Below are 27,485 nucleotides of genomic sequence, written 5' to 3'. Positions count from 1 at the left end.
TGCCCAGCAGAAAAGCTAGGCTGGGGGTCCTTCCAGGTCAGGGGCAGAGCAGGTGTGTATCTATGAGTGGGCCATGGCCCATGCACTTCGCATCCAGGTCCACCCCTTGCCAGCCCACCCAGTGCTTCAGCCAGGGAGCGGGATCAGAGTATGGGGTCTGACCCTACTCCTCCTGGCAAGCCAGCTGGGGAGCGGGGCCGGGGTGTGGGGGCTTACCCCCCTCCGCCCATCACTGCAGCTGGGGAGCGGGGCCGGGGTGTGGGGGCTTACCCCCCTCCGCCCATCACTGCAGCTGGGGAGCGGGGCCGGGGTGTGGGGGCTTATCCCCCTCCGCCCATCACTGCAGCTGGGGAGCGGGGCTGGAGTGTGGGGGCTTACCCCCCTCCGCCCATCACTGCAGCTGGGGAGCGGGGCCGGGGTGTGGGGGCTTATCCCTCCCCCATCACTCCAGCCAGGGTGTGGAAGTAGCAGGGCTAGAACATGCACTGGAACACCACCCCCGGCCTGGAGCGCCAGGCAGGCGGGGAAACAGGGCAAACCCTTGCATGAAGGCCCCGCTCTCCAGGTGCAGCCCTGTCCGTTCCCCCCAGGCCAGTTGGGGGAGGAGGTGGCCCCATCCCTACTGTCCTGCTCCCCTGCCCCCCATTCTTGCCCACCCACCCAAGTGGCCTCTTGTGGCTACACCACTGGAGCAGAGCCCTAGAACAGAGGCAGCTGATCTTTCCCGAAAGCTAAAGACACTTCAGAAGAAAAAGGGTGCTACAGAGTGTGAGTCCGGTTCCCTTCCAGAGACAATGGAGCAGCAACCCCTGGCAGCTGGCTGGAGCCGGAGCTGGAGCCATGGCGTCCCCCTCATCCTGCTGGGGGGAAGCCGTGGGAGGAGTGAGCCATGTGTGAGCCCAGCTGAATGGAATGTCTAGCTGCACCCGCAGAGGCTTGTGCTGCTGTTCTGGGAGGGAAGATGATGAAGTCTATCTTCATGCCCATATATGCATATGATCTCGTGGGCTGGGGTCCGTGTGGGTGGCCGGGGGACTCCTGGGAGTAGGGCTGGGTGCTGGGATGATGCTGAGGCATGACACTGTTAGCTGGCAGCGCGGGCTGAGCGCCCTGAACGATTTCTCAGGGCAGCTACCTAACGAAATGGAGGATCATGAGGAAACTGGGACAGGCAGCAGGGCTACAGGCATGCGGGGGGACTGTTCGTAGCTTGTCTGTGTGCGGCATCAGCGAGTCCTAGGTCTATTATTAGCAATGTTCCCTCCAATTTATTCCTGTGCAGAACAAATGTTTTTCTGTGCACCGAGACATGGGCAGATGTGCACCACCAGTAGACACATCTGCTGCCAGCTGTGGGCGCTCTGCTAATCAGCTGGGTGAAACCTGAATCTCTCCTGAGTGGCCACCCAAGGGCTCAGCTTACAGGCAACACTGATTTTCAGTTGAGTTTTTTTGCCCCCACGGGGTGGCTGGGATTGGTGGGGCTATGAGCAAGTTGTAACTCTGGGACTTTGGGGATGGGTTCATGGGGGGAGGGGCAGGTTGTGGCTTTTGGGGCCTTAGTGGGGACTCTGGCCTTTACACTCATTAGCGTGTGTTCCCTATGGGGGTTGTTTTAGGGGCAGGCTGAGAGTTGGGGGGGTGCGCCTCACACATTGGGGTCTATGGGATAGGGGTTTCAGGGTTTACCTACACAGTGTAACTTTGAGCACAGGGACCCTGACAGACTGTGGGGTACTGTGACTTTGGGGTGTGACAGATTGGGGATAAGAGAGGGGAAGAGGGTATGGTTTGGGGTATCAGACTGGGGCTTGGGAGTATGTGGCTCTGGGGTGTCAACGACGGGCTCAGAGAGGGGGAGGGATGTGGTTTGGGGAGTCACAGAGTTATGTGGCTCGGTTTGGGGTGTCACAGATCGGGGCTCAGAGGGGGAGGGGCGCGGTTTGGGGTGTCACAGATCGGGGCTCAGAGGGGGAGGGGCGCGGTTTGGGGTGTCACTGATCAGGGCTCAGAGGGGGGATGGTGTGTCACAGATCGGGGCTCAGAGGGGGAGGGGCGCGGTTTGGGGTGTCACAGATCGGGGCTCAGAGGGGGAGGGGCGCGGTTTGGGGTGTCACTGATCAGGGCTCAGAGGGGGGAGGGGCGCAGTTTGGGGTGTCACAGATCGGGGCTCAGAGGGGGAGGGGCGCGGTTTGGGGTGTTACAGATCGGGGCTCAGAGGGGGAGGGGCGCGGTTTGGGGTGTCACAGATCAGGGCTCAGAGGGGGAGGGGCGCGGTTTGGGGTGTCACAGATCGGGGCTCAGAGGGGGAGGGGCGCGGTTTGGGGTGTCAGATCGGGGCTCAGAGGGGGAGGGGCGCAGTTTGGGGTGTCACAGATCGGGGCTCAGAGGGGGAGGGGCGCGGTTTGGGGTGTCACAGATCGGGGCTCAGAGGGGGAGGGGCGCGGTTTGGGGTGTCACAGATCGGGGCTCGGAGGGGGAGGGGCGCAGTTTGGGGTGTCACAGATCGGGGCTCAGAGGGGGAGGGGCGCGGTTTGGGGTGTCACAGATCGGGGCTCAGAGGGGGCGGGGCGCGGTTTGGGGTGTCACAGATCGGGGCTCGGAGGGGGAGGGGCGCGGTTTGGGGTGTCACAGATCGGGGCTCAGAGGGGGCGGGGCGCGGTTTGGGGTGTCACAGATCGGGGCTCAGAGGGGGAGGGGCGCGGTTTGGGGTGTCACAGATCGGGGCTCAGAGGGGGAGGGGCGCGGTTTGGGGTGTCACAGATCGGGGCTCAGAGGGGGAGGGGCGCGGTTTGGGGTGTCACAGATCGGGGCTCAGAGGGGGAGGGGCGCGGTTTGGGGTGTCACAGATCGGGGCTCAGAGGGGGGTGGGGCGCGGTTTGGGGTGTCACAGATCGGGGCTCAGAGGGGGGCGGGGCGCGGTTTGGGGTGTCACAGATCGGGGCTCGGAGGGGGAGGGGCGCGGTTTGGGGTGTCACAGATCAGGGCTCAGAGTGGGCGGGGCGCGGTTTGGGGTGTCACAGATCGGGGCTCAGAGGGGGGCGGGGCGCGGTTTGGGGTGTCACAGATCGGGGCTCAGAGGGGGAGGGGCGCGGTTTGAGGTGTCACAGATCGGGGCTCGGAGGGGGAGGGGCGCGGTTTGGGGTGTCACAGATCGGGGCTCAGAGGGGGGAGGGGCGCGGTTTGGGGTGTCACAGATCGGGGCTCGGGGGGGCGCAGTTTGGGGTGTCACAGATCGGGGCTCAGAGGGGGGAGGGGCGCGGTTTGGGGTGTCACAGATCAGGGCTCAGAGGGGGCGGGGCGCGGTTTGGGGTGTCACAGATCGGGGCTCGGAGGGGGAGGGGCGCGGTTTGGGGTGTCACAGATCAGGGCTCAGAGGGGGCGGGGCGCGGTTTGGGGTGTCACAGATCGGGGCTCGGAGGGGGAGGGGCGCGGTTTGGGGTGTCACAGATCGGGGCTCAGAGGGGGAGGGGCGCGGTTTGGGGTGTCACAGATCAGGGCTCAGAGGGGGCGGGGCGCGGTTTGGGGTGTCACAGATCGGGGCTCGGAGGGGGAGGGGCGCGGTTTGGGGTGTCACAGATCGGGGCTCAGAGGGGGAGGGGCGCGGTTTGGGGTGTCACAGATCGGGGCTCAGAGGGGGAGGGGCGCGGTTTGGGGTGTCACAGATCGGGGCTCGGAGGGGGAGGGGCGCGGTTTGGGGTGTCACAGATCGGGGCTCAGAGGGGGAGGGGCGCGGTTTGGGGTGTCACAGATCAGGGCTCAGAGGGGGCGGGGCGCGGTTTGGGGTGTCACAGATCGGGGCTCGGAGGGGGAGGGGCGCGGTTTGGGGTGTCACAGATCGGGGCTCAGAGGGGGAGGGGCGCGGTTTGGGGTGTCACAGATCGGGGCTCAGAGGGGGAGGGGCGCGGTTTGGGGTGTCACAGATCAGGGCTCAGAGGGGGCGGGGCGCGGTTTGGGGTGTCACAGATCGGGGCTCGGAGGGGGAGGGGCGCGGTTTGGGGTGTCACAGATCGGGGCTCAGAGGGGGAGGGGCGCGGTTTGGGGTGTCACAGATCGGGGCTCAGAGGGGGAGGGGCGCGGTTTGGGGTGTCACAGATCAGGGCTCAGAGGGGGCGGGGCGCGGTTTGGGGTGTCACAGATCGGGGCTCGGAGGGGGAGGGGCGCGGTTTGGGGTGTCACAGATCGGGGCTCAGAGGGGGAGGGGCGCGGTTTGGGGTGTCACAGATCGGGGCTCGGAGGGGGAGGGGCGCGGTTTGGGGTGTCACTGATCAGGGCTCAGAGGGGGCGGGGCGCGGGGCCGGGGGCGGGGCTGCCAGCCCCGCCGGTGGCTCGTCCCCATGGCAACCCGGGCGGGAGGCGGGAGGCGGGCTGCATCCGGGGCCCGGTGCGGAAGTGAGGTCACTTCCGGGCGGGCGGCTCCCGGTATTTGAGGCGGGGCGCGGCGCGCGGCCGCAGTCGCTCACAGCCATGGCCGGGGTCACCACCATCGAGGCGGTGAAGCGCAAGATCCAGGTGCTGCAGCAGCAGGCGGACGACGCGGAGGAGCGCGCGGACCGGCTGCAGCGCGAGGTGGAGGCCGAGCGGCGCAACCGCGAGCAGGTAGCGCGGGCGGGGGGGGGAGGGGCCGGTCGGCTCCCTGTGGGGCGGCGGCTCTTCCGCTCGCGGCTCAGGAAACGAGGCGGCACATTGGGGGGGGGGGGGGGCTCAGTGCTGCGCGCCCCCTCCCCCCACACGGCGGGCTCACGTGCGCTTGGGCGTTGGCGCCGCCATCCCGCCCTGCCGGCCGCTTCCGCCGGGGCGTGGCCCCCTCCCCCGCGGGCCCGGCCTGGGCGGGGCCGGATGGGGCTCTGGGGGCCCAGGGGATCGGCCGCCCCGCCTCTGCAGCCGCGGGTCCTGCGCGGAGCCTTGGGGCTCCCGGCGCTCGGCTTGTGGTCGGGAGTGGGCCCCACGTGGTGGGCGGGGAGGGTGGGTGCGTGGCAGCCCCATCCCCTGCTCCGGCTCCGGCTCTGGGTTCGGCCGGTGGCTGCTCCCGGTGTCCCTTGCCCGCGGGCAGCCTGGCTCTGCGGAGGCTCCGTGTGTCCCTGGTAAAACCAGTTCGGCGTCACCGACTGGTTCTGTGGCTGACTGGCTGATGGTGACTCCAGGGCTGTGTGTGCCAACTTCCAGGGCTTAACACCCTGGCTCCTGGAAGCTTTTAACCAGCAGTTTTCCCTCGTTGCTAAAAGAAGTCTTCCTGCTCTTAGTCTTTGGTCCTAGCAAACGGGCATATCCGATCCAGAAGTAGCGTTCACGAGCCGGCCCATCTTGTGGTGAGCTGCTCTGACAATGGCAGGGATGCTATGCATGGCAGAGGCTGCTGCACTAAGCTGATCAGTGTCTAAATCCTAGAGGGCGTGGGAAGGGGTTCTGAAGTATTGAAGAAAAACTAGTTTTCTGGTGGGTTTTTAATCAAGTGGGCTAAGATCTATCACCACCTTCAGACATGCCAAGAAAGCTCCCTAGTACACAAGACTAGCTATGTTAAATCGTGATTGATCAGCTAATCGAGTAGTTGATGGGGGGGGGGGATGCGATGGGATTTCCTTGACTAGTCGATGGGGGAGGCTCTTGCTATCCCCACTAAAGCTTAGGTTAACTCCCTGGGGACAATGTGAGCCGGGACTAAGCAGTCCTGCCTTGTGCTGGTCCTGGGGGCTAATCCTGCTGTGGCTCTTTTAAATGTACTAAGAGTGGGGTGCTTCCACCGGGGCGTGGCGCCCCCCCTTGCAGGCCTGGCCTAGATGGAGCTCTGGGGGGCTCAAGGGCCTGCAGCTGGTGGGGGGGGGGGAGGAATAGGCCATGTCCTGCTCTTAGTACATTTAAAAGGCAGAATTGCAGCAGTTGAGGACCTGGTACCGGCAGTGGCTGCTTCAGTCCCTACTTGTACCTGGTCCCCATGCCCCACGCTGGAGACTGTGCTGGGGGGACGGGGGCTTTTAAGATGGCTCCTGCCAGCTCCCGCTTCCCCCTTGCTGCCTCTGATATAGAGGCAGCAGCAGACGGGGAGAATGAGTAGTCGACTTGCTACCCAATAAGCCTCGTGTATTTGACGGTTTTACAGCTCTACAAAAGGCAATCTGTTTCCCTTTCCTGAAATGCCTTTTCAGAGTCCTGAGTGACCCAGTTGTGTTAAACTAGGGATGCTAGAATATAATCAAGAAACCATTTAACTAATAAACTGATGGATAATGGCCATGGTTACACTCAGCTGGCTCCTGGGGAGGTGGCTTTGCTGTGGCAGGGCAGTGAAGCCACCTCCCCGGAAGCTGCGAGGGTAAGGGCTGGCAGCCCCGATCCTTGGGAGGCGGCTCTGCTGTACAAAGCTAAGCATTATACTACAGAGCCCACAGTGCGTAGCCATGTCACTGTTGAGATTTTCAGGGGTTACACGGTTACCTTGTTGTAAACCTTTCCCTTCCCATAGGAAGATTCCCACTAATGGGTGCAGAGAAATCGTTTCTGTTCATGACCAATATGGCTTATTGACCAACACTACATTGGGCAGCTTTGTTGGCATAGCTAAGTAATACTCGTTTGAAGCCAGCGTGGAGGAGGGGCTCTGGCAGTTGGAACAATGGCATACCCTGAATGCTTTCCCAGCATGCAGACGCCCAGCAGAATGAAGTGGTGGCAGAGCTGAGAAACCTCTCTGGAGTATATGCCAGGACACCCCCGTTCTCCTCCAGTAGAGCAAGCAACTGTGCAAATGGCTAGTAGGATTAGGCAAAACTCCCTAGACTCTGCAGTCACTGGCATGCTCCTGGCCCACTAACTTGGTGAGGGGCAGAGCTTCAAACCTGAACAGAGAAACCTGCACTTCTAACCAGTGAGTGAGAGATGAGAAATGGGTGGGCCAGCCACTGAGTTTCTGAAGTGGTGAAAGCAATAACTTCACGTTGCGTCACTTCTGTGTTCAGCTGCACTGGCATGTACTGCTGGAGGGGATGTCTGGTCCTGCAAGGACTCTCCTCTGGTGGTTATCAGGTGATCTTGCTTCTGGTCAGCCATGTAGTGACAGGGACTGAGGTCTGCATATCTCCTTGTGGCCGTGGCTGGCCTACAGGTATACCAAGCTCTAGGCTCGAGACTCGCCCCTTACAAAGGTGGCAATAGGAATGTGCAAACTGGGTCACTTGTTTAGTTACTAGGTCTTCAGAAAGACAAGCCTGATAATTCTCGTGGGGGGTGGTGTAAGACTTTTTCAGAGCTCCCTTTTAAAGACTTCCTTCAGGTTTTGATCTCATTTATTTCCAGAGATCTGATTCCACCTTCCCTTTACAATCTTCCCTTGCTGAGACTGCCTCCTTTGTCTCCGGGCTCTGTTTGAAGAGGTGTGTAGCTAGCATTGCTTGTTCACATTCCAGGCTGTTCTTTGTTGAAAGGCTGCCCAGGTCTACAGCAGTGCTGTACGGGGCACTCCCACTAATCCGAGGTCTTGCTTGGAATACTGGTGTGGTTTTCTGCTCACTGTACTGTTGACTCCTTATGAGAAATTCGGGTGACTCATGTTGGGTATTGTGTCAGTTTAGGGTAGGTAACTCTCTCAGGAAGCTGTAGTGATTGGCTAAGAAATCCACCTATTTGTGTGGCATGACTGTACTAGAAACTCAGATCTGTACAGCAGCACTCCAATGAAGTCTGGGCCTGTTTGAACATCTGTGTAAACTTAGTCTGGTTTTCTACAAATTCCAGCATTACCTCAGCACACAACTATTTGGAAGCTGCTGCTCCAAAATGGTGGCTGTCAGCAAAGGCGAGGTGGAGTTTACTTTTCTCTGAATGGTGCTGGCATACCTCACTCAGCCAGATGGCCCTCTGGCCAGGGGCTCACCTAGCCAGGGAATCTCTTCTGGCTCCATTTAAGGAGATCCAATTTGAGGATATCCTGAATAGTAGCAACTGCATCTATGGCGGAAGGAAGGGTGGGGTGGAGTCTACTCTGACCCACAGTGTTGTCACACTGCACTTCTGCATTTGTCTCTGCTTCACTGATTTCTTGGTGTGCACTGATGAATAGGCTGCTCTGGGTTGTCTGTTTCACTCAAACTCTGAGCAGAGGCCTAAGAATCTGCACCGGGAAATGAAGTGATTCCTTATGCTTGCCTCAATCGGTTTGTCCTAAGATACCCAGAGCCCTCTCCCAGCTCAGACACATGGTATCCTTGGAAGCCTAACTAAGCACGCTGGCAGAATAATTGCCCAGCTGTGGAAAGGGTTCTCTAGACAGTTGGTGGATTTTCCCTTACTCCTGAGCTTTCCAAGTCAAGGCTGTTTTGGCCTGGCATAGCTTGGGACTTGCAAGGGGAGGGGTTGTCTTATCAGTCTGCATCTCTCCTGTGTCTGGGTATTTCCTGGTCTGACTCAGTCCTGAACCATTGAGGGGAAATAGGGGAAGGATGACAGCTAGGGCTCAAAGCACAAAAGGTGTGAGTGGTGCTTGGCATGGACTGAAGTGTTCTGGGAAAATGCAAGTGATAGCAATTGAGCTGCCAGTGCAGGAACTCTGGGGGGAACTCCCAGACTTTCCATCCAGCTGAAATACTGGCTTAATGAGCAGAGCAACAAAATTGCTCCGTTCATGGTGCTCTTGAATACTGAAGCCCTTGTTAGGAAAGTACGTGAGGCAGGGTTGGATAGACAGGCTGGTCTGGAATTGCTGGAATCAGGGCAGGAAGAAGTAACCACATCAAGGTCTTAGTGCGAGTGTAAGTTAGACTGAAGCCGCGGTAACTTAGGTTGACGTATGGGCCTAGTCTACACTGCTTCCCCCATCAATCTAAGACAAGTCATGTAGCTGATGTCAGCATATTTAACGTGGTGTCTTCCATGCGGGCAGAGGCAGCTCTCCCATCGACTGACGTCTCTTCTCGGTGTGGTGGCATACAATGGGATTGTGCTTGGAGGTGGGCTCATAGCGTTTAAGCAAATGCGATAAATTGACCACTGATGGATTGATCGCGGCAGTGCCCGTCCACCATGTAGTGAAGACAAGCCCACAGCCATGGCAGTAATTGCATCCTTTCCACATCCACGCTGCACTGCCTGTGTCCTCACGAAGGGCACTTCACCAATTTCACTGTCAGCCATGGGCAGTAGCGGCAGCTTCTGAAAGGCAGCAATACTCCAGGCAGGTGATGCAGCGGCAGCAAAGCGCCATGCCTCGTGTGGAGGTGAAGTTGAGTTGCAAAGGTGGAGGCTGCATTATAGTGCTACCCTAATGCTGGTGCAGACCAGGCCATAAGCTGACCAATACGGTGTCCTTGCAGTCTAGTCTGACACTGACCACAGCATGTGAACTGGCTGTAAGGAGTGGCTGTGCTGCCTTCTGGTCAGCTGTAGAATATGGAATGGGCAGAGGGCTTTCCCTGCCTTCTACTCACTGGGCTCCTACTCACCTAAGTGCCTTCACAGCAGACTGGAATACAAACTGTGGAGAGACCTCAGAGCTCTGAAGGCACCCACAAACAGGCTGCCATCAGTGGGAGTTGGAAGGGAAAATTGGGCTCCAGGTTCTTCATGCCTCACCCTGGACAGCCCTGGCTGAGAGCAGGTCAGAAAGTCATGACCCTGGGGCTGACCTCTGCCCAAGCTGGTCTGAAACCAGATGGGTTTCCTGAGGGCAAAGGGATAGTCGGATCCGGGTAGCAAGGCCTGTGGAAGACGAGGCTTGGATCTGATGCGCTGATTGTCTTGCTGTCGGTCGCTGGCCTGTTCAGCCAGATCAATAGAGGCTTTGCTAGGTCTAAAGTCAGCTGGGAGGGGGACTGAAGTGAGGAAGTTGGCCTTAGGGCGGAAGACACACCTAACTTGTGAGTGAGTGGAAGGAGGTGCCCTGTGAGATAAGCAGGCAGCACTGCAGCTAGGAGTCCAGGGACAGCCCTGCACTTGGCTGGTGCAAATCTACTCTAGCTGTAGAGACTCTGCTGTGCAATAGGGGTGGCCACTCCCAGGCCTTGGTTCAGCTCGTTATTTGCAGCCTCATAAGGATTCTTTTGTAATTGGTATTGTCATATTCTAGCTAAGCCAGCAGTTGTCATGGGAACATGGACACTGCCACCCTGGCTTGTTGCAGCCCTGTGTGTTCTGGGTAGAGTGCAGATCACAGGAGTCGGGCCCAGATGTCTTCTGGCTTTAGGCTGCCACTAACAGGGCCTTACTTGTGTGAGGAGCCCTCTTGGCCCATGGGCTGTCTGGCCTGTCGGGCCCCTCAGTTCCTTATGGGGAGTAGGGTTGGGACTGCCTTGCCTAGGAGGAGCTAGTACTGGCCCCTCCCCTGCAGGCGCCGCTCCCCCAGCACCTGGGCAGCATAGTTATTGCACTGCCAGCCCTGATCTGCAGCTCTGCCCTGGGTGGCGCAGTCAGGAGGTGGAGAGCCTGGGGGAGCAGGGAAGGAGTTGGGCCATACCTGAGTGTTTGGGAGGCACAGCCTTCCCTGCCTCTAGGCTCTCAGGCCAAAATGTCTGCCCACCCCAGTACTAAGCTGTCTCACTCTGTCCAAGACTCTAAATGCAAGTTTCTGTACCCTGAGCATCAGAGGGCTCCACATGCAAAGTGGCTTATGGTTGCCTCCCTGAGGCTGGTGGCAGTCGGCCCCAGCTGCTGCTTGCTCTGCAGGTGCATTGTGACATGGGGGGGGGGGGGGGGGGGCGCTCCTGCACAAGGTAATGAAACTAAGCAGGTTTCTGTTGCCTCTGCAAAGCTGTCGGGAATGTCCTGCCTTCACTGTGGGGGGGGGAAGTGGCAGTGTGCGGAAACCAGCTGTGAGGCGAGTGGTGAGAGGGTAGAACCCCAGGGCAGCTGCTGGGCCGAGGCAGACTTAAAGCACCAAGTAGCCAGAAGGGAAGTGACGGTAGGTCCCCCCTACAGCCATGGTGTGGGGACGACACCTCGCCTCTCCAGCGTCTGTGCACAAGGACATAGACCTTTCCCTTTTGGTGTTCCTCTGGCCATGCGCGGACTGGAGCCAGACCCGTCCCTGGCCAGTTCCTTTGTTTCCCAACTGTAATCACCGCCTGTGCTCTGTCACTGGCTCCTGTCAGCTCTTCTGGCCTCCAGTGCTGTGCAGAATTTCAGGGGAAGCTGGGGTGCAGGCTTGGTTGAAACCTGCCACAGAGGTACTGGCCTCACCCCTGCTAATGGTCCAGCCAAGGAGAAGAGCTGACAAGGCTCTTGAGTGATCACTACAGACACATTGGCACTGGCTTCTCCCATTGCTGGGCTGTTAGAGCACTGCTGCGCCGCTGCCGGCTCCCTGGGAAGCCACAGGGCCTGCAGGCTGCTCTGGGACATGTGGCAGTTAGGCTGGGTATTTCAGCTCTGAAGGCCATGCCAGACTCACCAGCTCTGCTGCACTGGAGTGGGCTCCTGGATGGCCCCCCCATGACTTCTGAGCTCCTAGGAAGAAATGAGACTTCCCTGGACAGGGGGGGGATGGCATTACTGTCTTAGAGCAGTGGTTCTGGGGGCCAGGCCTGGGGTACGCTGCCCTCGCTGCTGCTGTTGGGAGAGGCATGTCCTGGCCCCTTGGCCCACCAGGGCAGGGTCTCCTCCCCAGTGCAGAAGTGCTTTCCTGCGTGTCAGGAGGGCCACATGAAGCTGCTCCACCCAGTCCTCGCACAGTGCAGGAAAGCACTCTTCTGCAGCTGGAGGAGACCCTGGCATTGGATGGCTGCGAGGCGGGGCAGGACACGCCTCTCCCAATAATCATGGGGGGGAGGCTGAGCAGTATACCCTGGCCCCCAGAGCTGCTATGATGTGGGCAGCAACGCAGGGCTAGGTGAGGGGGGCAGAGCAGGCACCGGGGGCTCCAGGGACAGGGCTAGTGCTGGGGGGCTCCAGAGGCTGAGCTAATAGTGGGAGGGCTATGGGGGCAGGGCTGGCACTGCAGGGCTCTGGGGATAGGGCTAATACTGAGGACTGGCCTGGGAGTCACTGGGGGTTGGATGTAGTGGGGCTCTGGGAACAGGAGGCTGGTAATGGGGAGGGTCTGGTGGTGGCTCTAAGGGCTGGCGGGGTTGGGTGCAGAGGACCCTGGGATCAGTGGCTGGTGTTGGGGAGTAGTGAAGGGGTGGGGGGGCTCTAGGGGTTAGGGCTGGCTCTGGGGGCTGCACTTTTGGTGGACTGGCAATGTTTTTGCCTATTCATCTGCATAATGAACATGCAAATGTTGCCGGTCCACCAGGAGTTTGTCTGGGTATCGATGGCTGGGACCCAGGCCCTAGAGTGGCAGGTGGATCTCCAGAGACGTGAGACGGCCATGAGTCAGCAGGGAGCAGTGGGCCGTGGCTCCGTGGGAGTGTTCATCGGCAGCCCCAGGCTGGGCGGTAATGGGCCTGAGTGTTCTGCAGCCCCTCTGGCATCTTTCAGAGGCTTGTCCCCCACACAGGCTTGGCTGACCCCTCCCCTTGGCCCAGGGGAATGGCTGCAGTGGCAGCTATGGCAGTGAGGGGGTTTCCTTGGTCACTGCTGTAAACCCGCCTCTGGCAGCAGCGTCACTGGGAGAATTGTCAGCCTAGCAAGATCTGCAGCCAGGCTTGAACCAACATAATTGGTGCACAGGGCATGAAATCTGTCACTGATCTGTGCTGGAGCTAGGTGGCCCAAATTGGGTGGGGACCAGGCCTGAGGCTCCTTGTAGCTGCAGTGACACCTCTGCAAAATTCCCTGTAAGCTGAGCAGCTGCCTACTTAGCCTTAAGTGCCTGTGCAAGGTGGGGAGGAGGGCTGCCCCACCCTAGCCTCCAGCTTGATAGCCAGGAGGGAGGGTCTGACCCAGGCACCTCTTCCCTAGCCCAAAGGCAACAGTGGCTGGAGGGACCAGCCCCTTACACTTGCCCTGCACCCCAGACAGAGCCCTTGCACCCAATCCTCTGTCCCAGCCCTAAGACCATCAACCCTAGCCCTGTCCTAGAGCCTGCACCTCAGTCCTGCAGCCCAGGCCCAAGCACTCAGAACCCAGTGGCCCTGCCCCACCACATGAGTGTATAGTCACTGATATGAAGGTGGTGTGGTGCACCACCTCCGTATTTGTGCCCATAACAAATTTCATTCCGCTCAGGGAACCTGGCTCCTTAGTGGCCTGTGGGGCTGACTCCTGCCGGGCCTGCACTGTTGCTGCAGCTGTAGAATTCCCTTCACGGCATTCTGAATTAGAACAGTTCTTGAGCTCCCCCTCTGTCCAACGTCCTGCCAAGTGACTGAACAAGCGTGTGGCCACATGCCAGGCTGCTGTTCAGGGTTCCCAATGGAAAGGCTGCTAGTGACCAGCCCTGGACAGCACCTCGGGTGCAATCCCGCCTGGTCCAGGGATCCCCCAAGCTGCTGCCTCCAACAGTTGAGCTCAACTTGCACTTGCTGGCTGACTTGAAACTTTGCTCCAGCCATATGGTCACAGCTCTGCTGGCCACATGGCTCGTTCTCCGGCAAAGTGCTGGCTGCCACATTCACGGAGTGGTAGGCTGCTGCCAAGATAAAGGAGCAGCGTTCATCCTAGTAGCCGGCCTTGCACGGTTCTGGGTCATGGGGAAACGTGGCAGGTCATGTCCGTGCAGGTAGAGGCTCGTTGGGCAGGTACCTGCCTGGATTCCTGGTCAAGTTAGACTTGTATTTGTGGTATGTGGGACACTGGCATGGAGCAGCTTCCCTGCATCAATCTCGGCCCATTAAAGAGTGCCCAGAGTCTCCGTGCTGTAGCTGGGTTGAGCGATGCTGCTTCCGTAGCAGTCGGTGGCTGCAGGGAAACTGACCCAACAGCACTGAGGCCCTTCTAACTGCTAGACCCACTGTAGACTGTCCTCTCCTCCCTAGGCTGAGGCAGAAGTTGCATCCTTGAATCGCCGTATCCAACTGGTAGAGGAAGAGCTGGACCGCGCCCAGGAGCGTCTTGCCACGGCGCTGCAGAAGCTGGAGGAGGCGGAGAAAGCAGCAGATGAGAGTGAAAGGTGAGCTGCATGACAGATGCATCAAGTCTCCTGCAGGCTCCACTCCTCTGGCTCTGCTCTAATATTGCAGAGTCGGCTGTTGGAGATGAGGGTGGGGGAAGCAAACAGCAGTGGGGCAGGACGTGAGGGACTTGCTGTGGGTCTCCCGAATGCTTGAGCACAAAACACTGAAACCTACAGATGGGTATGGGTTAGGGGATGTAAGCGACTAGTCAGCTGCCTGACCAAGCAAATGCTTATCTGGTAGCTGAGTAGGAACTCGACTAGTCACTCCCCTCCCCTCCCCTTGCTGTCCGAGGCAGCATGGAGATATGGGGAGCGGGAGTTGGTGCTGGGGCAAGTCGGCTTAAAAGCCGGTTCCTGCAGCACCATCTCCACTGGAGGCAGAGGGCAGGGAAATGGCAGGAGCAGGGATTGACAGTCCTACTAGCACTAGTGCTGACTGCAGCGCCTCTCCCTTTGAAACATAGAGCAGCCCATGGCTCTTGTACATTTCAAAGGGAGAAACGCAGCGGGGAGAGGGAGTGCCCCCTTATGGACTAGTCAGTGGAAATTCCATCGACTACTCGATTGACTGACTGAAATTCCACATGCCTAATGTGGATCACGGGCTGACGTATGTAGTGGAGGAGACTTGCCTGACTGAGGAGTTATCCCTTTCGAAGTCTTTTCAGGCGTCCATCCTCTACTGGTCACAACCTCCACCTTGAAAGACTTCATGACCTGATCTGGTCAGGTCATGCTCTAGACTGCTTCTGCTTGGGCCCCTTTGGGGTCTTTGTCCATGAGCAAAGATGCTGCTTAGCCAATGTAATAGCCCACTGTGCAGACTAAGGCAGCTCAGCCTCCTGCCTCAGCACTTGGTAAGTCTGCCTCCGTTAATGACTTGGGTGAGGCTTTCATCCAAGCTTACTCAGCACAGCTGTGTCCACATAGCTGTGGCTGTAACGTCACTGTAAGCTCTCCCATCCATAGAATATAGTTGCTGGTGCTCAGGGAGCTGGCTTTGTCAGCAGTAGCAACTTCCCTGAGTGTTGCATGCTACCTCTTAGACCTATGAAACTGTTGCTTAGGGAGTTGTCTGTCACACCCCTGAGTGAGGAAGCTTTGCTGAGTAATTGCGTAGACATGGCCTTAAACCAAGTCTGTTCAATCTTGCATACCTACCTGAGCAACATCCAACTGATGGAGTTTGACTTCATGGCATTCTGCTTCAGTGTTACTCACCCGAGTTTCCCTGCAGGTCTGAGTTGTGGGAGCCTGTTGCCAAAATGGGTGATGGTACCAGCAGTGTCCCAGTGACCCTGTTGTACCAAACAGCCTGTTACAGCTGAACCTTGGATTGCCTTCTCCAGTTACTTGGCTCTGCCATATACAGCTCACTCCAGGTGTTTAGGGCTTCACACTCAGCTCCTGCACAAGGAGAGCTAGGTAGGAAGGGGCTGCATGAATCCAGGATGGGTTGGTCCCATGAGCTCAGCAGTGTGACAGTGGTTCAGTGCTCTGGTGTAAGCTATGCCAGATAGCTGGCCTTCATGTAACACAGGAGTTGAGGTGCTCGTCAGATAACAAATAGGCTGCTGATGTGGCAAGCGTCTTGGATCCAGGTCATGTTCCCCATGAACCCTAATATGCTGGCTAGGTAGAACCCCCAGTGCCGGCCCTGCATTGAGCAGACTCTGAAGGCACTCGAGCCTAACGGCATTTCCATGGGCATTTCCATGTCCGTTGTGTGCGTCACCTCACTTTCTGTTGGCTTGGGCAGGGGCATGAAAGTGATTGAAAACAGAGCCCTGAAGGATGAAGAGAAGATGGAACTGCAGGAGATCCAGCTGAAGGAGGCCAAGCACATCGCAGAAGAGGCCGACAGGAAGTATGAGGAGGTGAGGCTCACAGCTGGCTTGCCTCACTGCTTGGGAGCAAGGTGGCTTTCCCAGTGGATCCTGCTGTGGGAAGTGTTGAGTGGGCCCCAGGAGTAGGTGTCTCTCCTGGAGGACATGCCACACCTTTCCTGTAAGGAAACTTCTGTCCTCAAGCCCAGGTGGCCCAAGTCCTTTGGGAGCCCTGTCCACAAGTCCCTAACTCAGCCACTGCCCATGGCTTCCTCTTGCAGGTTGCCCGGAAGCTGGTGATCATTGAAGGAGACTTGGAGCGCACTGAAGAGAGGGCTGAGCTTGCAGAGTCGTGAGTATTTTGCCATGGACCTCATCTGCATGCCTCCCTTTGCATGGGAACTAACACTACTGAGGCATCCCCAACCTTGTTAAACAAGGCCTGAAGCATAGGCTGAGGCGTGGCCCTTCGTGCTCTCCGAGTGGGGTCTCTGTGGGCATGGGTGCAATGTGCATATGGGCCAGTTTGCCTTGTGGTGGAGGCGGCCAGCTTCTGTGCATGGCGCCACTTTGTACTGGTAGGATGAGTCCCCCTCTATCTCGCTCCTGTGCCCAGCACTGCTTGGTGGGTCACTACAGCAGCTGGTCTTCTAGCTTCCCTGGAAACTGCTGTGGGGCATGGAGGCCAATGCACAGTGCCCCTGCTGCTGTTGCCAAGGCCCCTGGACAGGGAATTGAAGCAGCACAAGGAGCCATTGAGCATCAGCCCCAGAGTCTGATCTGGGCTTAGGATCCAGTTCCAAATCGCTAGAGACTCTTGGGCAGAGCGTCGAGTAGCAGGCTAATTCCTATGCGGGATGTGCACCGACACAATGGAAGGGCTTTTATTTCCTCCGGTGTGGCTGCTTTAATTGGTCTAAAGAGGGAAATCGGGGCCTTCCTGAGGCATCTTTTAGGCCTTGTATAACAAAGTCCCTTGTGTGCATGTACCGCAAGTAGTTGTGCTTCCCATCTGCCGTGCATGTCGTGACCATGACTCTTCTTTGTTTCCCCTTCCCTTTTTTGGCTCGGCTTTGTTTGTGGTGCTGCTGCTCCTTTTGACCCTTGTCCCTTGCCTGGCTTGTGCCATCATGTGACCGTCCCTAACAGTCGTTGCCGGGAACTGGATGAGCAGATGCGATCGATGGACCAGAACTTGAAGTGTCTGGCTGTGGCTGAAGAGAAGGTACTAACACGTAGTGTCAAAGGCCTTGTGGCCTCTTCACACGCCTGCCCTCAGCTCCTTAATAGCATCTCTCCTTCACTTCTCCTTCTGGAATGCTCCCTTCTGTCTCTCCTGCTGCCTGGCAAACCTCTCCCTCTGAGCGGGCAGCAGCCGTCCCTCAGAACAGCTTCTCTCCCCACAGCAGACTCACTAATGGTCAGTTTTTTGCGTGCAAGACTTTGGGTCCCGCATGAATCTGCATCTGGCTCTACCTGCTCCATTCCAGGGCCTTGCTGTCAGTGTGGACAAGGCCCTAAGTGTCCTGTCAAAGAACCCGTGTGGGTGTTCTGATGGCTTGGACGTGAAATCCCACCTGGCGTGCTCACGAGAGATCGGTCTCCAAGGAGCTCTCCAGGCTTCTCTGCTCACAGATTCACTTTTCGTCTCTCCTGTCTCCCTCCCACTTTTCTTTCCTCCTCTCCTGCCTGTTGTAAAACCTCCACAGTAAATGTTCCGAGCTGGAGGAGGAGCTGAAGAATGTCACCAACAATCTCAAGTCTCTTGAGGCTCAGGCTGAGAAGGTAGGGCTGCCTTGCAGAGGGCCTGCATGGGCCTCCTGGCTAAAGAGCACCCAGTGAGACGGGATTGCTCCCTGGGCTGTAGTAATTGTAACGGCCTTGGTATCAGGCTGATGGTTAGTCCATCTGTGCAGCTGGGGGAGTGGCAGCTGTGGGTGCCAATGGCTTTGGATGCAGAACTAGGTGCCATAGGCTGTGACCAGTGCTAGCAGGTGAGGTCATCTCCCAGCCTGTGCATTGGTGGCGGCAGCCGTGGTCAGTGTCAGACAGTGGTCGCCTGGCTACGCAGCAAGCTTAACGCTGCCTGTCAGACATAGTCTCGGGTTTGTTTCCAAACCACCTCTAGGGCCATCCTCCCTGTGCTTGGCTCATTGGCTACAGCGTCTGCAGGCAGGAATGTTGAGGTGCAGGAGCAAGCCTCTAACCTCTCTGCAGCCAAGGTCTGGACTTAGGTCCTGAAGTCTGAGTTGCTCTTTGTGGAAGGCAGTTCCTAGCCATTCGCAGTGCTGGGATTTGACTCTCTGCCTCTTCCACAGTACTCTCAAAAAGAGGACAAATATGAAGAGGAGATCAAGATCCTGACAGACAAACTCAAGGAGGTGAGTGGATGGAACCCCTGTTCCTGGGGTTATGGAGCTTAGCTAAACCCCTAAAAGGGGCTGTCTGCCACCAGAGGCCATCCCAGAAGCACCTCGTTCTGAGGCTGGCTAAGCTAGCTTGACCTCACCGTAGACTCCCGTATCCAACTCCTAGCACCATGTGTTGCAAAGTGCAGCAGTGCTGATGGTCCATCCTATTGGCTGTTTTGTCAGGCGGAGACTCGTGCAGAATTTGCTGAACGATCAGTAGCCAAACTGGAGAAGACCATTGATGACTTGGAAGGTACGTTCAGGGAATTGGGAAGCCAAGTAATTTAGGGTGTGGCCAAGATCACTTAAGATGGGCCAGTGGGGTCTGTTGCCCCGGGTACCATGGGGCATTGGTGCTGGCGCTTGTGGGGGGAGAGCTGATGGGCTACCCAATCAAAATCCTCTTTGTAGGTATGGCCTGTAGTGGTCCAGCCAGTGCCATGAGCTGCTGTTGGAGCAGCTTAGTCACTCAGCCTGGAGGCTGAGTAAGTGTTGGTGTGACTGTTCCCCGGTTGTGACTTGGCAGTTGGCCTGGAATAGCAGCTGGGATTCATTCCCATGAGAAGGAGCTATCCTGACCACACAAATGCAAGTAGAGTGCCTGGGCTTGAGGAAAGGCTATTGTATGGCATCCTGAGACAGCGGGATGTCTGTCAGATTAGTGCAGCTGAAACCATGGTCTAGGTTTTTATAACTGGGTACAAGCAAGTACCCAGTGTCTTCAAGTCAGCAGGGCCTGATGTCATGCATCCTAGAATACTCAAGGGGCTGGGGGGGCGGGGAAGAGGAATACCTGAGCCGTTGGCTGTTTTTGAAAAGTCATGGACTACAGGATTGATCCCCAGAAGACAGAAATGGAAACTGAGGATAACCCAGGAAATTACAGGAGTTGAGGTGACTGGTCTTGACCAGGAAAGGTAATGGAGCAAATAGGAATTCATTTGCAGACATCTAGAAGATAAGGTGATAAGTCAGCATGGATTTAAAGAACTAAGCATGTCAAACCAACCTGATGACCCTTCTTTGGCTAAGGGGGAAGTGGTGGACATGGAACGTGTAGACTTTAGTAAGGCTTTTGATTACAGGTATGACCTTTTAACTAACTAGGCTAGGGAAATACAGCCTAGACATGGCTATTAAGGTGGGCATGTAACTAGTTGGATAACTACTCTGGAAATTGATCCATGGTAGTCTCTGCTGGAAGAGCATAATGAGTGGGGTTCCACAGGGATAGGGTCTGTTCAATCTCTGTGATTCAGGTAATGGCATAGAGTACACTTACAGTTTGCAGATGATACCAATCGAGGAGGGTTTCACGTCCTTTAGAGGATAGCATAATTCAGAGTGATCCTGAGGAATGGTCTGGGGTAAATAGAATGAAATTGAACAAAGACAAATGCAAAGTCCTCAACTTGGGAAGGAACAATCCATTCCACATATGCAAAATGGGGAGTGACCATCTAGGAAAGACCTGCAGAAAGGGACCTAGGGGTCAGAGGACCACAAGCTAAATAGCAATCAACAGTGTGACACTTGCAAGAAAAGCAAACCCCATCCTAGGATGTATTGGCAGGAGTATTGTGAGCAGGACACAAGTAATTGTTCTGCTCTGGGCTGATCAAGCCTCCACTAGGGATATAATAGTGTAGTTGATTGAGAAGTAAAAACTTATAGGTTAATGCTATAGGCCAGTGTTTCCCAATTTTATTTGGCCGAGGAACCCTTTTCAGCTTTTCAGAATTTCAAGGAACTCCTAGGTTTGTCAAACAAAAGGGGGAAGGGGACGGGAGGAGAGGGACCCACCAATTCATGAAAATCACATTCCTTCCCCAAGACTCCCACCTCCCTTCCGTGAGGCCTCATCCGCTCTGTTCCCCTCCCCTCCATCACTTGCTATCCCCAGCCTTATATACTCTCACTAGGTTGAGACAGGAGGGGTGAGGTGGGAATGAGGGATTTGGGTGTGGGAAGGGGTGAGAAGTACAAGCTCTGGGAGGGAATTTGGATGCAGGAGAAGGGGCTGTTGGCTCGAGGAGGAGGCTCTAGGCTGGGGAGTGTTGGGCTCAGGTGGAAGGCTGGGGTGCTGAGCAAGCCAGGGCTTGTGCATGTGAGGGTGCAGGAGTTTGGGCTGGATATGAGGGACTCAGGGCAAGAAGGTTGTGAGTATGATGGGCTCAGGACACAGATCTGTGATGTGTGGATGGTGGAGGAACGTTGTGGCAGAAAACTGAGGATGTGGGGATGCAGGGGTTTGGGGATGAGAGGCTCAGGACAGGGTTCCAGTGTATGATAGGCTCAGATTTGGGGTCACGTGGTGCAGGAGTGTTATGATGCTGCAGTGAAATGGGGGTTTGGTCCCAATTGGGGGCTTGTTGGCCTGGCTTCATTTTTAAATAAAATGTCAAACTCAAGTTTTTAGCATTGTCTTTATGAGAGAGGGGTGAGGAACCCGTTTTGGGTCAAAGGTCACTGACCTGCAGAAAAGTCAGTTGGGGCCACATGAGTGAGATGCAAAGAACAAAAACCAAAAAAACTCCTCCAAAAACCCCCAAGCCTCACTAATGTGGCTCCAAATGCCCTGGTGGGGGTAGGGGACAGAGTGCTAGTGGGTGCTGCTGGGTGGAAGGATGCTGGCTCAGGTGGTGGGGTGCTGGGGCAGGCAGGTGGCAGGGTGCTACGGTCAGGGACATGGTCCTGCTGGGCACTAGTGGGACTGGCAGGGGGCTGGGGTGTGAGGCAAGGTGCTGGGGCCAGAGTGGTGCTAGGTGCTAGGGTGGATGGCAGGGCTGCCAAGGAGCAGGATACGGATGGGGTGCAGGATCTGGGAAGGATGTGGGGGGCAGAAGGTGTCAGGATCTGGGTGGTAGGGTGCAAAGGCAGGCTGGATGTAGGGTGTCTGGCCAGGGGGAGGGAGCAGGAGCAGATAGGGGGTAGGGTGTCTGGCTATGAGGGAGGGTGCAATGTAGGGGACTTGGGTAGGAGTTGGACCTCCCTGATCTGGCACCCTCTGGACCTGACTGGTCCCAGATGAGGAATTTTTGGACCAGGGGAGGTAATTTCAGGGCTCCTGGTCTCCCCCCCCCCTCAGGCTGCTTTGCACCTCTTTCCCCTGCAACCCAACTGAGCTGCCCACCCCTGCTGGTTCCCTGTACTTCCCCCACAATCCAAGGGAGTGCAGCACCAGTTCCCTGCAGCCCCTCAGCCCTGCTGAGCTGCCTGTCTGTTTTGTATGCCCTCCCCATCCACCTCAGCCCAGCTGAGCCCTGCACTGGTTCCCTGCATGCCTCCCCCACAGCACAGCTGACCCCCGTTTCCCTGCACCTCCCCCAAGTCCCACAATTGCTGAGCCAAGTGCCAATTCCCTGCTCCTTGAGACTAGCCCTGGTTCCTGACATCTCCCTCCTCCTGCAGCCAAACTGAGCTCCACACACACCTCACCCCACAGCCCAGCTCCCTGGACCTCCCCACTCTGCAACCCAGCTGAGCTCAGTTTCCCTGCACCTTTCCCCAAACCATGCAGACATGCTGAGCCAGTGCTGATTCCCTGCCTCTGCCTTCCTCCCTCCCCTTGGCTGTGTCTACACTGGCACGATCTTGCACCAAAGCAGCTGCTCTTGTGCAAAAATTTGCTGCCTGTCTACACTGGCCGTGTTCTTGCGCAAGAACACTGACGTTCGCATGTATGAAATCAGGGCTTCTTGCGCAAGAACTACAATGCTCCCGCTCAGGAATAAGCCCTTTTGAGCAACTATTCTTGCGCAAGAAGCCAGTGTAGACAGGCAACATGAATTTCTTGTGCAAGAAAGCCCGATGGCTAAAATCAGCACCTTCTTGGGCAAGTGTCCACACTGCCATAGATGCTCTTGCGCAAGAAACAACTAGTGTAGACACAGCCTAAGAGTTCCCTCCCATGAGCAAAACGAATGTTGTGTTGTGCACCAGTACTGAGCTCATGTGGCTTGTTTGGATGTGCCACCCAAGTTAAAAACCTCGACCTTCTCCCTCTGCTGCCATGTCTCCTCCCCTTGCTCCATCAGCTCCCCTGGTACCTGCTGCCCCCCACTCCTCACCCTCCTCTGCTGTCCTGACTCCTGCCCTTCTCACTGCCCTCAGCCCTCCTGCAGCCTGCCCCCTCCACCAGCCCTTCTCTCCTCCCTGTGCCCACTGCTCCAGTAGCCCCACTCTCATGTGAGCTACCCCTCCACATTCCCTCTCCCTCCTCATCCCCTCTAACACCTCCCTCTGGAAACCTGCCCTGCATCTCTGATGGTGGTGGTCTCTCCCCTGCAGGTGTCTGTCCTTCTGCTTCACCCCCAGAATCCCTTGGCACCTGCCCCTTCTTACCCCTGCACCCTCCTGGTGCCTCCCCCTTTGCTCCCTTTTTCCCTGATGCCCTCCCCTCACCACCCTCTGCTCCCATTCCCCTGTGCCCTCTCACACGACTTGCTCCACCCCGGCCTTCCTCATGCCCACCCCTTCTTTCAAGCCTTCTCCCAGCACCTCCCCTTGCCCCTCTAGCCCCCAATGCCCTTCCCCTCTCCCCTCCCACTGACACCCCTCCCCTCCTGTCCTTTTCCTCATTGTCTGCACTTGGCCTCCTGCCATGTCTCTCCTCCACCCCTGTCCCTTTGGTGCCTTCCCCTTTCTCTTTCCCTTCCCCTCCGCCTCTGCACAAGCACCTTCCTCTCCCAGCCCTTCCCCTTTTCCCTCTGCACAAGCCCCTTCCCTCCCTCTCCCTCTCCCTCTCCCGTACCTTCTGCCTTCCAGTTTGTGGGGCCGGAGTCTGTGCTCTGTCCCCAGACTCCAAACCCACAACTCAGCCATGCAGCATCACACAGCGTCCAGGAGGTTTAAAATCCCGGGCCGTGACGTTACGTCACGTCCGGGCGTCTCCCCACCCACAGGTTTGAGCACGCTGCACAGGGCAGCAGCAGCCAGCAAGGGGGAGCTCAGAGAAGGTTGCTCACGGCGGGGACGGGGGAGATGCTCTGGGGCCGGGGGGGGGGGGGGGGGGAGAGGACCTGCTCTAGCTCCAAATATTGCTGGAGCATGGGCACCACGAGCCCCCACAAGTTGCCGCCCTAGCCAGCACACTCTTTTTTTCAGAGGGGGCGGGGGAGTGCCGGCTCCTCGCAGAACCCCAGGGTTCCGTGGAGCACCAATTGGGAAACACTGTTATAGGCTACATGCGTTTCCCTTCCCCCACTCTCTTGCAGGCTGGCCAGCAGCCTGCCTCAGTTCTGGCTCTCACCGGATCCAGGAGCTCAGACCCCCTTCGCAAATTGATACGGGGTAGCAGCAGTCCGAGGCAGGAGCACAGGGTGCCAGGTAGCCAATCCACAAGGGGAGCTGGCTTTTAAACTGGCTCCCCTTGCAGATCAGCTCCCGCCTGCATCCCGCGCTGCTCCCTGTGTATCAGAGGCAGCAGCGCGGAGTGGCAAGGGGCTCCCTGGGAGTGGGGTCGAAGCGCACCTGCCCCTGGGGACTCTAGACTAGTGGAGTAACTAAATTCATGAGGTTACTTGACTGAGTTAGCTGATATTTAACATCCTGAGCTTGTACTGTGTCCAGTTCTGGGCTGTCATGTCAGGAGAGAGCTCGGTGAACTGGAGAAGTTCAAGAGGAGGAGCAAAAATATTAAAGGGTTAGAAAACACGGCCTGAGGGAGGATTGAAAAGTGGGTTGGTTTAGTCTGGATTAGACTGAGAGGACACAGCTGCTTTCAAGTACCTAGCAGATTCTTCCTCTTGTAACAAAGTATTCTCCTTGACTTCTGATAGAAGGAATGGGCTGAAATTGCAGCAAGGGAGATGTAGCTTGGAAGCACTGGAATAACTGGCCTAGGGAGGTTATGGGATCTCCAATCACTGGAAATCAAAGAGCAGGTTAGACATGGAGGGGTCTAGATCAGCAGTTCCCAACCGTCTCCAGATGGGGACCCATTTTGGCAGTTCAGGAAGACTTGGTGACCCAAGGCAATTTAAAAACGGGGGGAGGGGGGCAGACACTTGGTGACCCTTATGAAATGTAATGGCGTCCCATATTTGGGTCCTGACCCATAGGTTGGGGAAACCCTGGTCTAGGTGGTGCTTGGTCCTGCCATGAGTACAGGGGACTGGACTTGATGGCCTCAAGGTTTTTTCTTCTGGTTTTGATGAAGTAATCGCACTAGTCCTGTTGAGCCCTAGGCCCATCAAGCCTTTGCTCAGGGGGTGCCAGCCATGCAGTATGCAGAGCCTCTGCCCCGCCTTGTCGAACAGCAGATCTTGGCTGCTTCCGGAATGATCCTCACCTGCTTCATGTCCCCCACACGAGAGACCTGGCTGGGGGCCAGAAGCATGGATGACTCTGGTCTTCAGCAGTAGCCTCAGCCTGTTAAATCCCCTCTGGAAAGCTGTAGTTCAGGCTTCAATACGGTCCCAACACAACCTTCCCTGCCCTAGGGACTTAGGGAGTCTGAGTTAATCGCTGACCTGTAACTCCAGACTTGGCTCTAACTACCCTCTTGGCTCCATCAAAGCTTGACTCTCAAAGGTCGCTTCAGGCTAGAAATCCTGTGGTCAGTACAGCGAATGTTGCCCCCAGAGCTGGACCTGCATATTGGCTTCTGGGGCTGACACTGCTGCAAGCCACTTAGCCCCGAAAGGCTTCACTCCATTACAACTGCAAAGAACCTGCAGGTTCCGCTTGGCACGTACGACTCGTGAGCTGGCTCTGACCTACAGGCTGTGGCTGAAGTGACGTAGTCTGGCCTCTGGGCACTTGGTTGCTGTACTGTAGCTAGAAGTCTTACTCCCTCGGCATTGTGGCGCTGACAGGGTGGGTCTAGGCTGGATTCCGCATCTCTAGGGTCCTGCTGATTTTTCTCCTGATTACTGGACAACAGGTGTGGCTTGTGTGCTAGGATTTCTCCTAATGGTAGGCTCTTGTAATGGGCATTCCCTGGATCTGTAGACTAGACCATGAAAGCACTAAGCACGGTAACACTTCAGTGGTGTTTCATATTGAAACGGGGGTAAATACCCATTTTGCTAATCTCTGCCCTCGTGTTGGGGGAGGACCAGTTCAGCCCTCCCCCAAACTGGGGGTTCTTGCTTTCCTGCTTACATCTCTCCATTAGTTACTATGGATGCAGTCGACTCGAGTCAACCCACCTTATGTTGCATTGGCTTGAAGTTATTGGCTCTGCTCATCTAGGGGCTGGTATCTGACCTACAAGGCAGCTCTGGAATAATGTCAAAGCTGGTTCCCTGTCTCCAAACCAAGTGGATTGATGGGTTCCTAATGACGTAGTTGCAGCTTTTCCACCTCTGACTTCATTTTGTCCTGTTCCTGGATTCCACGCTTCTGGGTATTTGCACTATTCCCCTGCCTTTCCTCATTCCTTCTGTTCTCTTCAAACCTCTTTAGATGAGCTCTATGCCCAGAAACTGAAGTACAAAGCAATTAGTGAGGAACTGGACCACGCCCTCAATGATATGACTTCCATGTAAATATCAGCTGCTGCGGTGGTGTTTGCCTCTGCTTGAGCAGGCTGAATGGCCAGGACTTGCTTGGCTTGCTGTGACTGATAGTCTGGCTATGAAGCTGTCTTGTGTGTGAGCTTGGTAGTTTTTCTGCAGGTCTGTGCCTCTAGATGAATGTGGCGGTGTCTGTCAGCATGCTGTGACTAACTCCTTGTGCCTGTACAACACTAGTATGTTGTAGGGAACTGCCGTGAACTCATTTTAACTTGTCAGTAATGCAGTTCAGTCACTCCGCAGGAGGCTTCCTGTAGGAGAGATGTCACTGTTTTGCAAGATCTACTGTGGAAGAGGCTGCAGTTAGTGCTAGTCTTAATCCTGGGAGCGTGGATCCCTTTAGACTGTCTGCAGAGCACTCCGTGGGGAGTAGCCAGCAGCGGTTACTGAAGCTAGCTTTGGCTTGTTGTGGACTCTGCATGCTGTCTTGCCCACTAACCAAGGAAGGCTGATCTTCTCGAGGATGCTGCCTTCTCAGTGTCTAACATCCAGAAACCCAAGTTTGCTGTGTACTTACCTTAAGGGCTTCTTAAAACAAGTGTCTCTTCTGTTTCATACAGATAAATCTGATTCCAAACTCCACTTTGGATTTGCCTCTCTGCTTGGTGGCTTGTTCTGCATCAGCACCTTTCACTTGTCTGCTACTCTCCTGTCCAGTTAGACTGTGCAGGGCATCCCTGGGAATAAACACAAGCACGGGAGCAGTTACAGCCCCCAAGTTGTGCTGCACTTGCACGCAAACAAAGCTTCCTCTGTCTGACCTATTGTGCCAGACACGGCTGTGCTCAGAGGGGCTGCTTTTCCAGGGGGTCTGGGTCCAGGGGCTGAGTGGAGCGGGAGGCTGGCTGTTCTCATCTGCATATTTCATGTCAAATCAAAGCTCCCTTTGTCCTGGCCGTTGCTTGAGCATGATGTCACTGAAGGAACAACGTCTGTGTACGTCGCTGGGAGTGCCGGGGCTGCTGCTGCTGAGCAGTGGATTGCTAGGCTTCCAGGAACCGTTTCAGCGTTACCTCCAGGCCCAAGTCACTTCCCTGTCAGTGGAATATATAGCTCTTCATGCACTAAGTTCTCCCTCTGTCTGTTCTTGCTCACGTGTCTGAATTGCATCTGAGCGCTCGGTAAGAGCTGAATAGCTCCTTGTGGTTGCAGCGAGAAAGGGGAAGCTGCATTTGTCCTGGTCTGGCAGCTCCTGGTTCCCCTGTATGAGGCAGTCAGCATGGCCACAATCGAAGGCTGGCTTTCTGGAGTCTCTACACCAGGTCTTTTCCCCCAGGCGGGTGGGGGTGGGGGGGGGGGGGGTGACAAGCTTAACAGAAAAGCGCATGTGAATTCCTGCTGGTCGGGCACCCACTGAATTGTATCTTAGTGGCACCGAGATCCTGGCATCAAGCTGAAGGGTGTGGAAGCTCCTGTGTGAAATCCCTGGATGCCACATGGCCAACAGTCTGCCGGCAGATCTGGGGCACTGTAGGGTATTCAGCCGAGCATTGCTGGGTTCCCAGCTGGGGACAGGAACTGGTCACATTGCATACAGATCCTTGTCACATGACTTAGCCTCCCCAAAAGGCTAGTGACTATGGGTAGTTCCAGGAGGCCTGCCCACTGCCTCACCCAGTGTCTGCTTCCCTGTTATTAGAGCTGTTACGCCAGGGCAAAGGGGAACCTCAGCCCATAACCCTGCAGGAGTCGGGCTCTGGGTAACAGTCTCATTTATGGGGCCCAAAAGACGGGCTGCCGCCTG

The 27,485-nt window shown here is 56.6% G+C and overlaps 1 protein-coding gene across 16 annotated transcripts in view; it reads left to right on the top strand.

The window, feature by feature from the left end:
* Window positions 1-27,485, top strand: part of TPM3 (tropomyosin 3) — a 43,745-nt gene that overhangs the window by 9,774 nt on the left and 6,486 nt on the right. For 2 of the 16 annotated variants that reach the window (XM_075907317.2, XM_075907321.2), the window contains exons 3-8: window positions 13,845-13,978; window positions 15,744-15,861; window positions 16,092-16,162; window positions 17,520-17,595; window positions 18,129-18,191; window positions 18,405-18,474. In XM_075907317.2, the coding sequence (XP_075763432.1) occupies window positions 13,845-13,978; window positions 15,744-15,861; window positions 16,092-16,162; window positions 17,520-17,595; window positions 18,129-18,191; window positions 18,405-18,474 (532 nt within the window). Of the gene's footprint in view, window positions 1-4,409; window positions 4,600-13,844; window positions 13,979-15,743; window positions 15,862-16,091; window positions 16,163-16,959; window positions 17,036-17,519; window positions 17,596-18,128; window positions 18,192-18,404; window positions 18,475-25,631; window positions 25,715-26,301; window positions 26,806-27,485 lie in introns of those variants that run through there. The other 14 variants (XM_075907326.2, XM_075907324.2, XM_075907318.2 and 11 more) reach the window with 14 other exon arrangements.

The sequence above is a fragment of the Pelodiscus sinensis genome, chromosome 22, assembly GCF_052426305.1.
Source record: "Pelodiscus sinensis isolate ZL-2025 chromosome 22, ASM5242630v1, whole genome shotgun sequence".
NCBI classification, from domain to species: domain Eukaryota; kingdom Metazoa; phylum Chordata; order Testudines; family Trionychidae; genus Pelodiscus; species Pelodiscus sinensis.
This window is presented reverse-complemented; position numbering and strand designations above follow the sequence as displayed.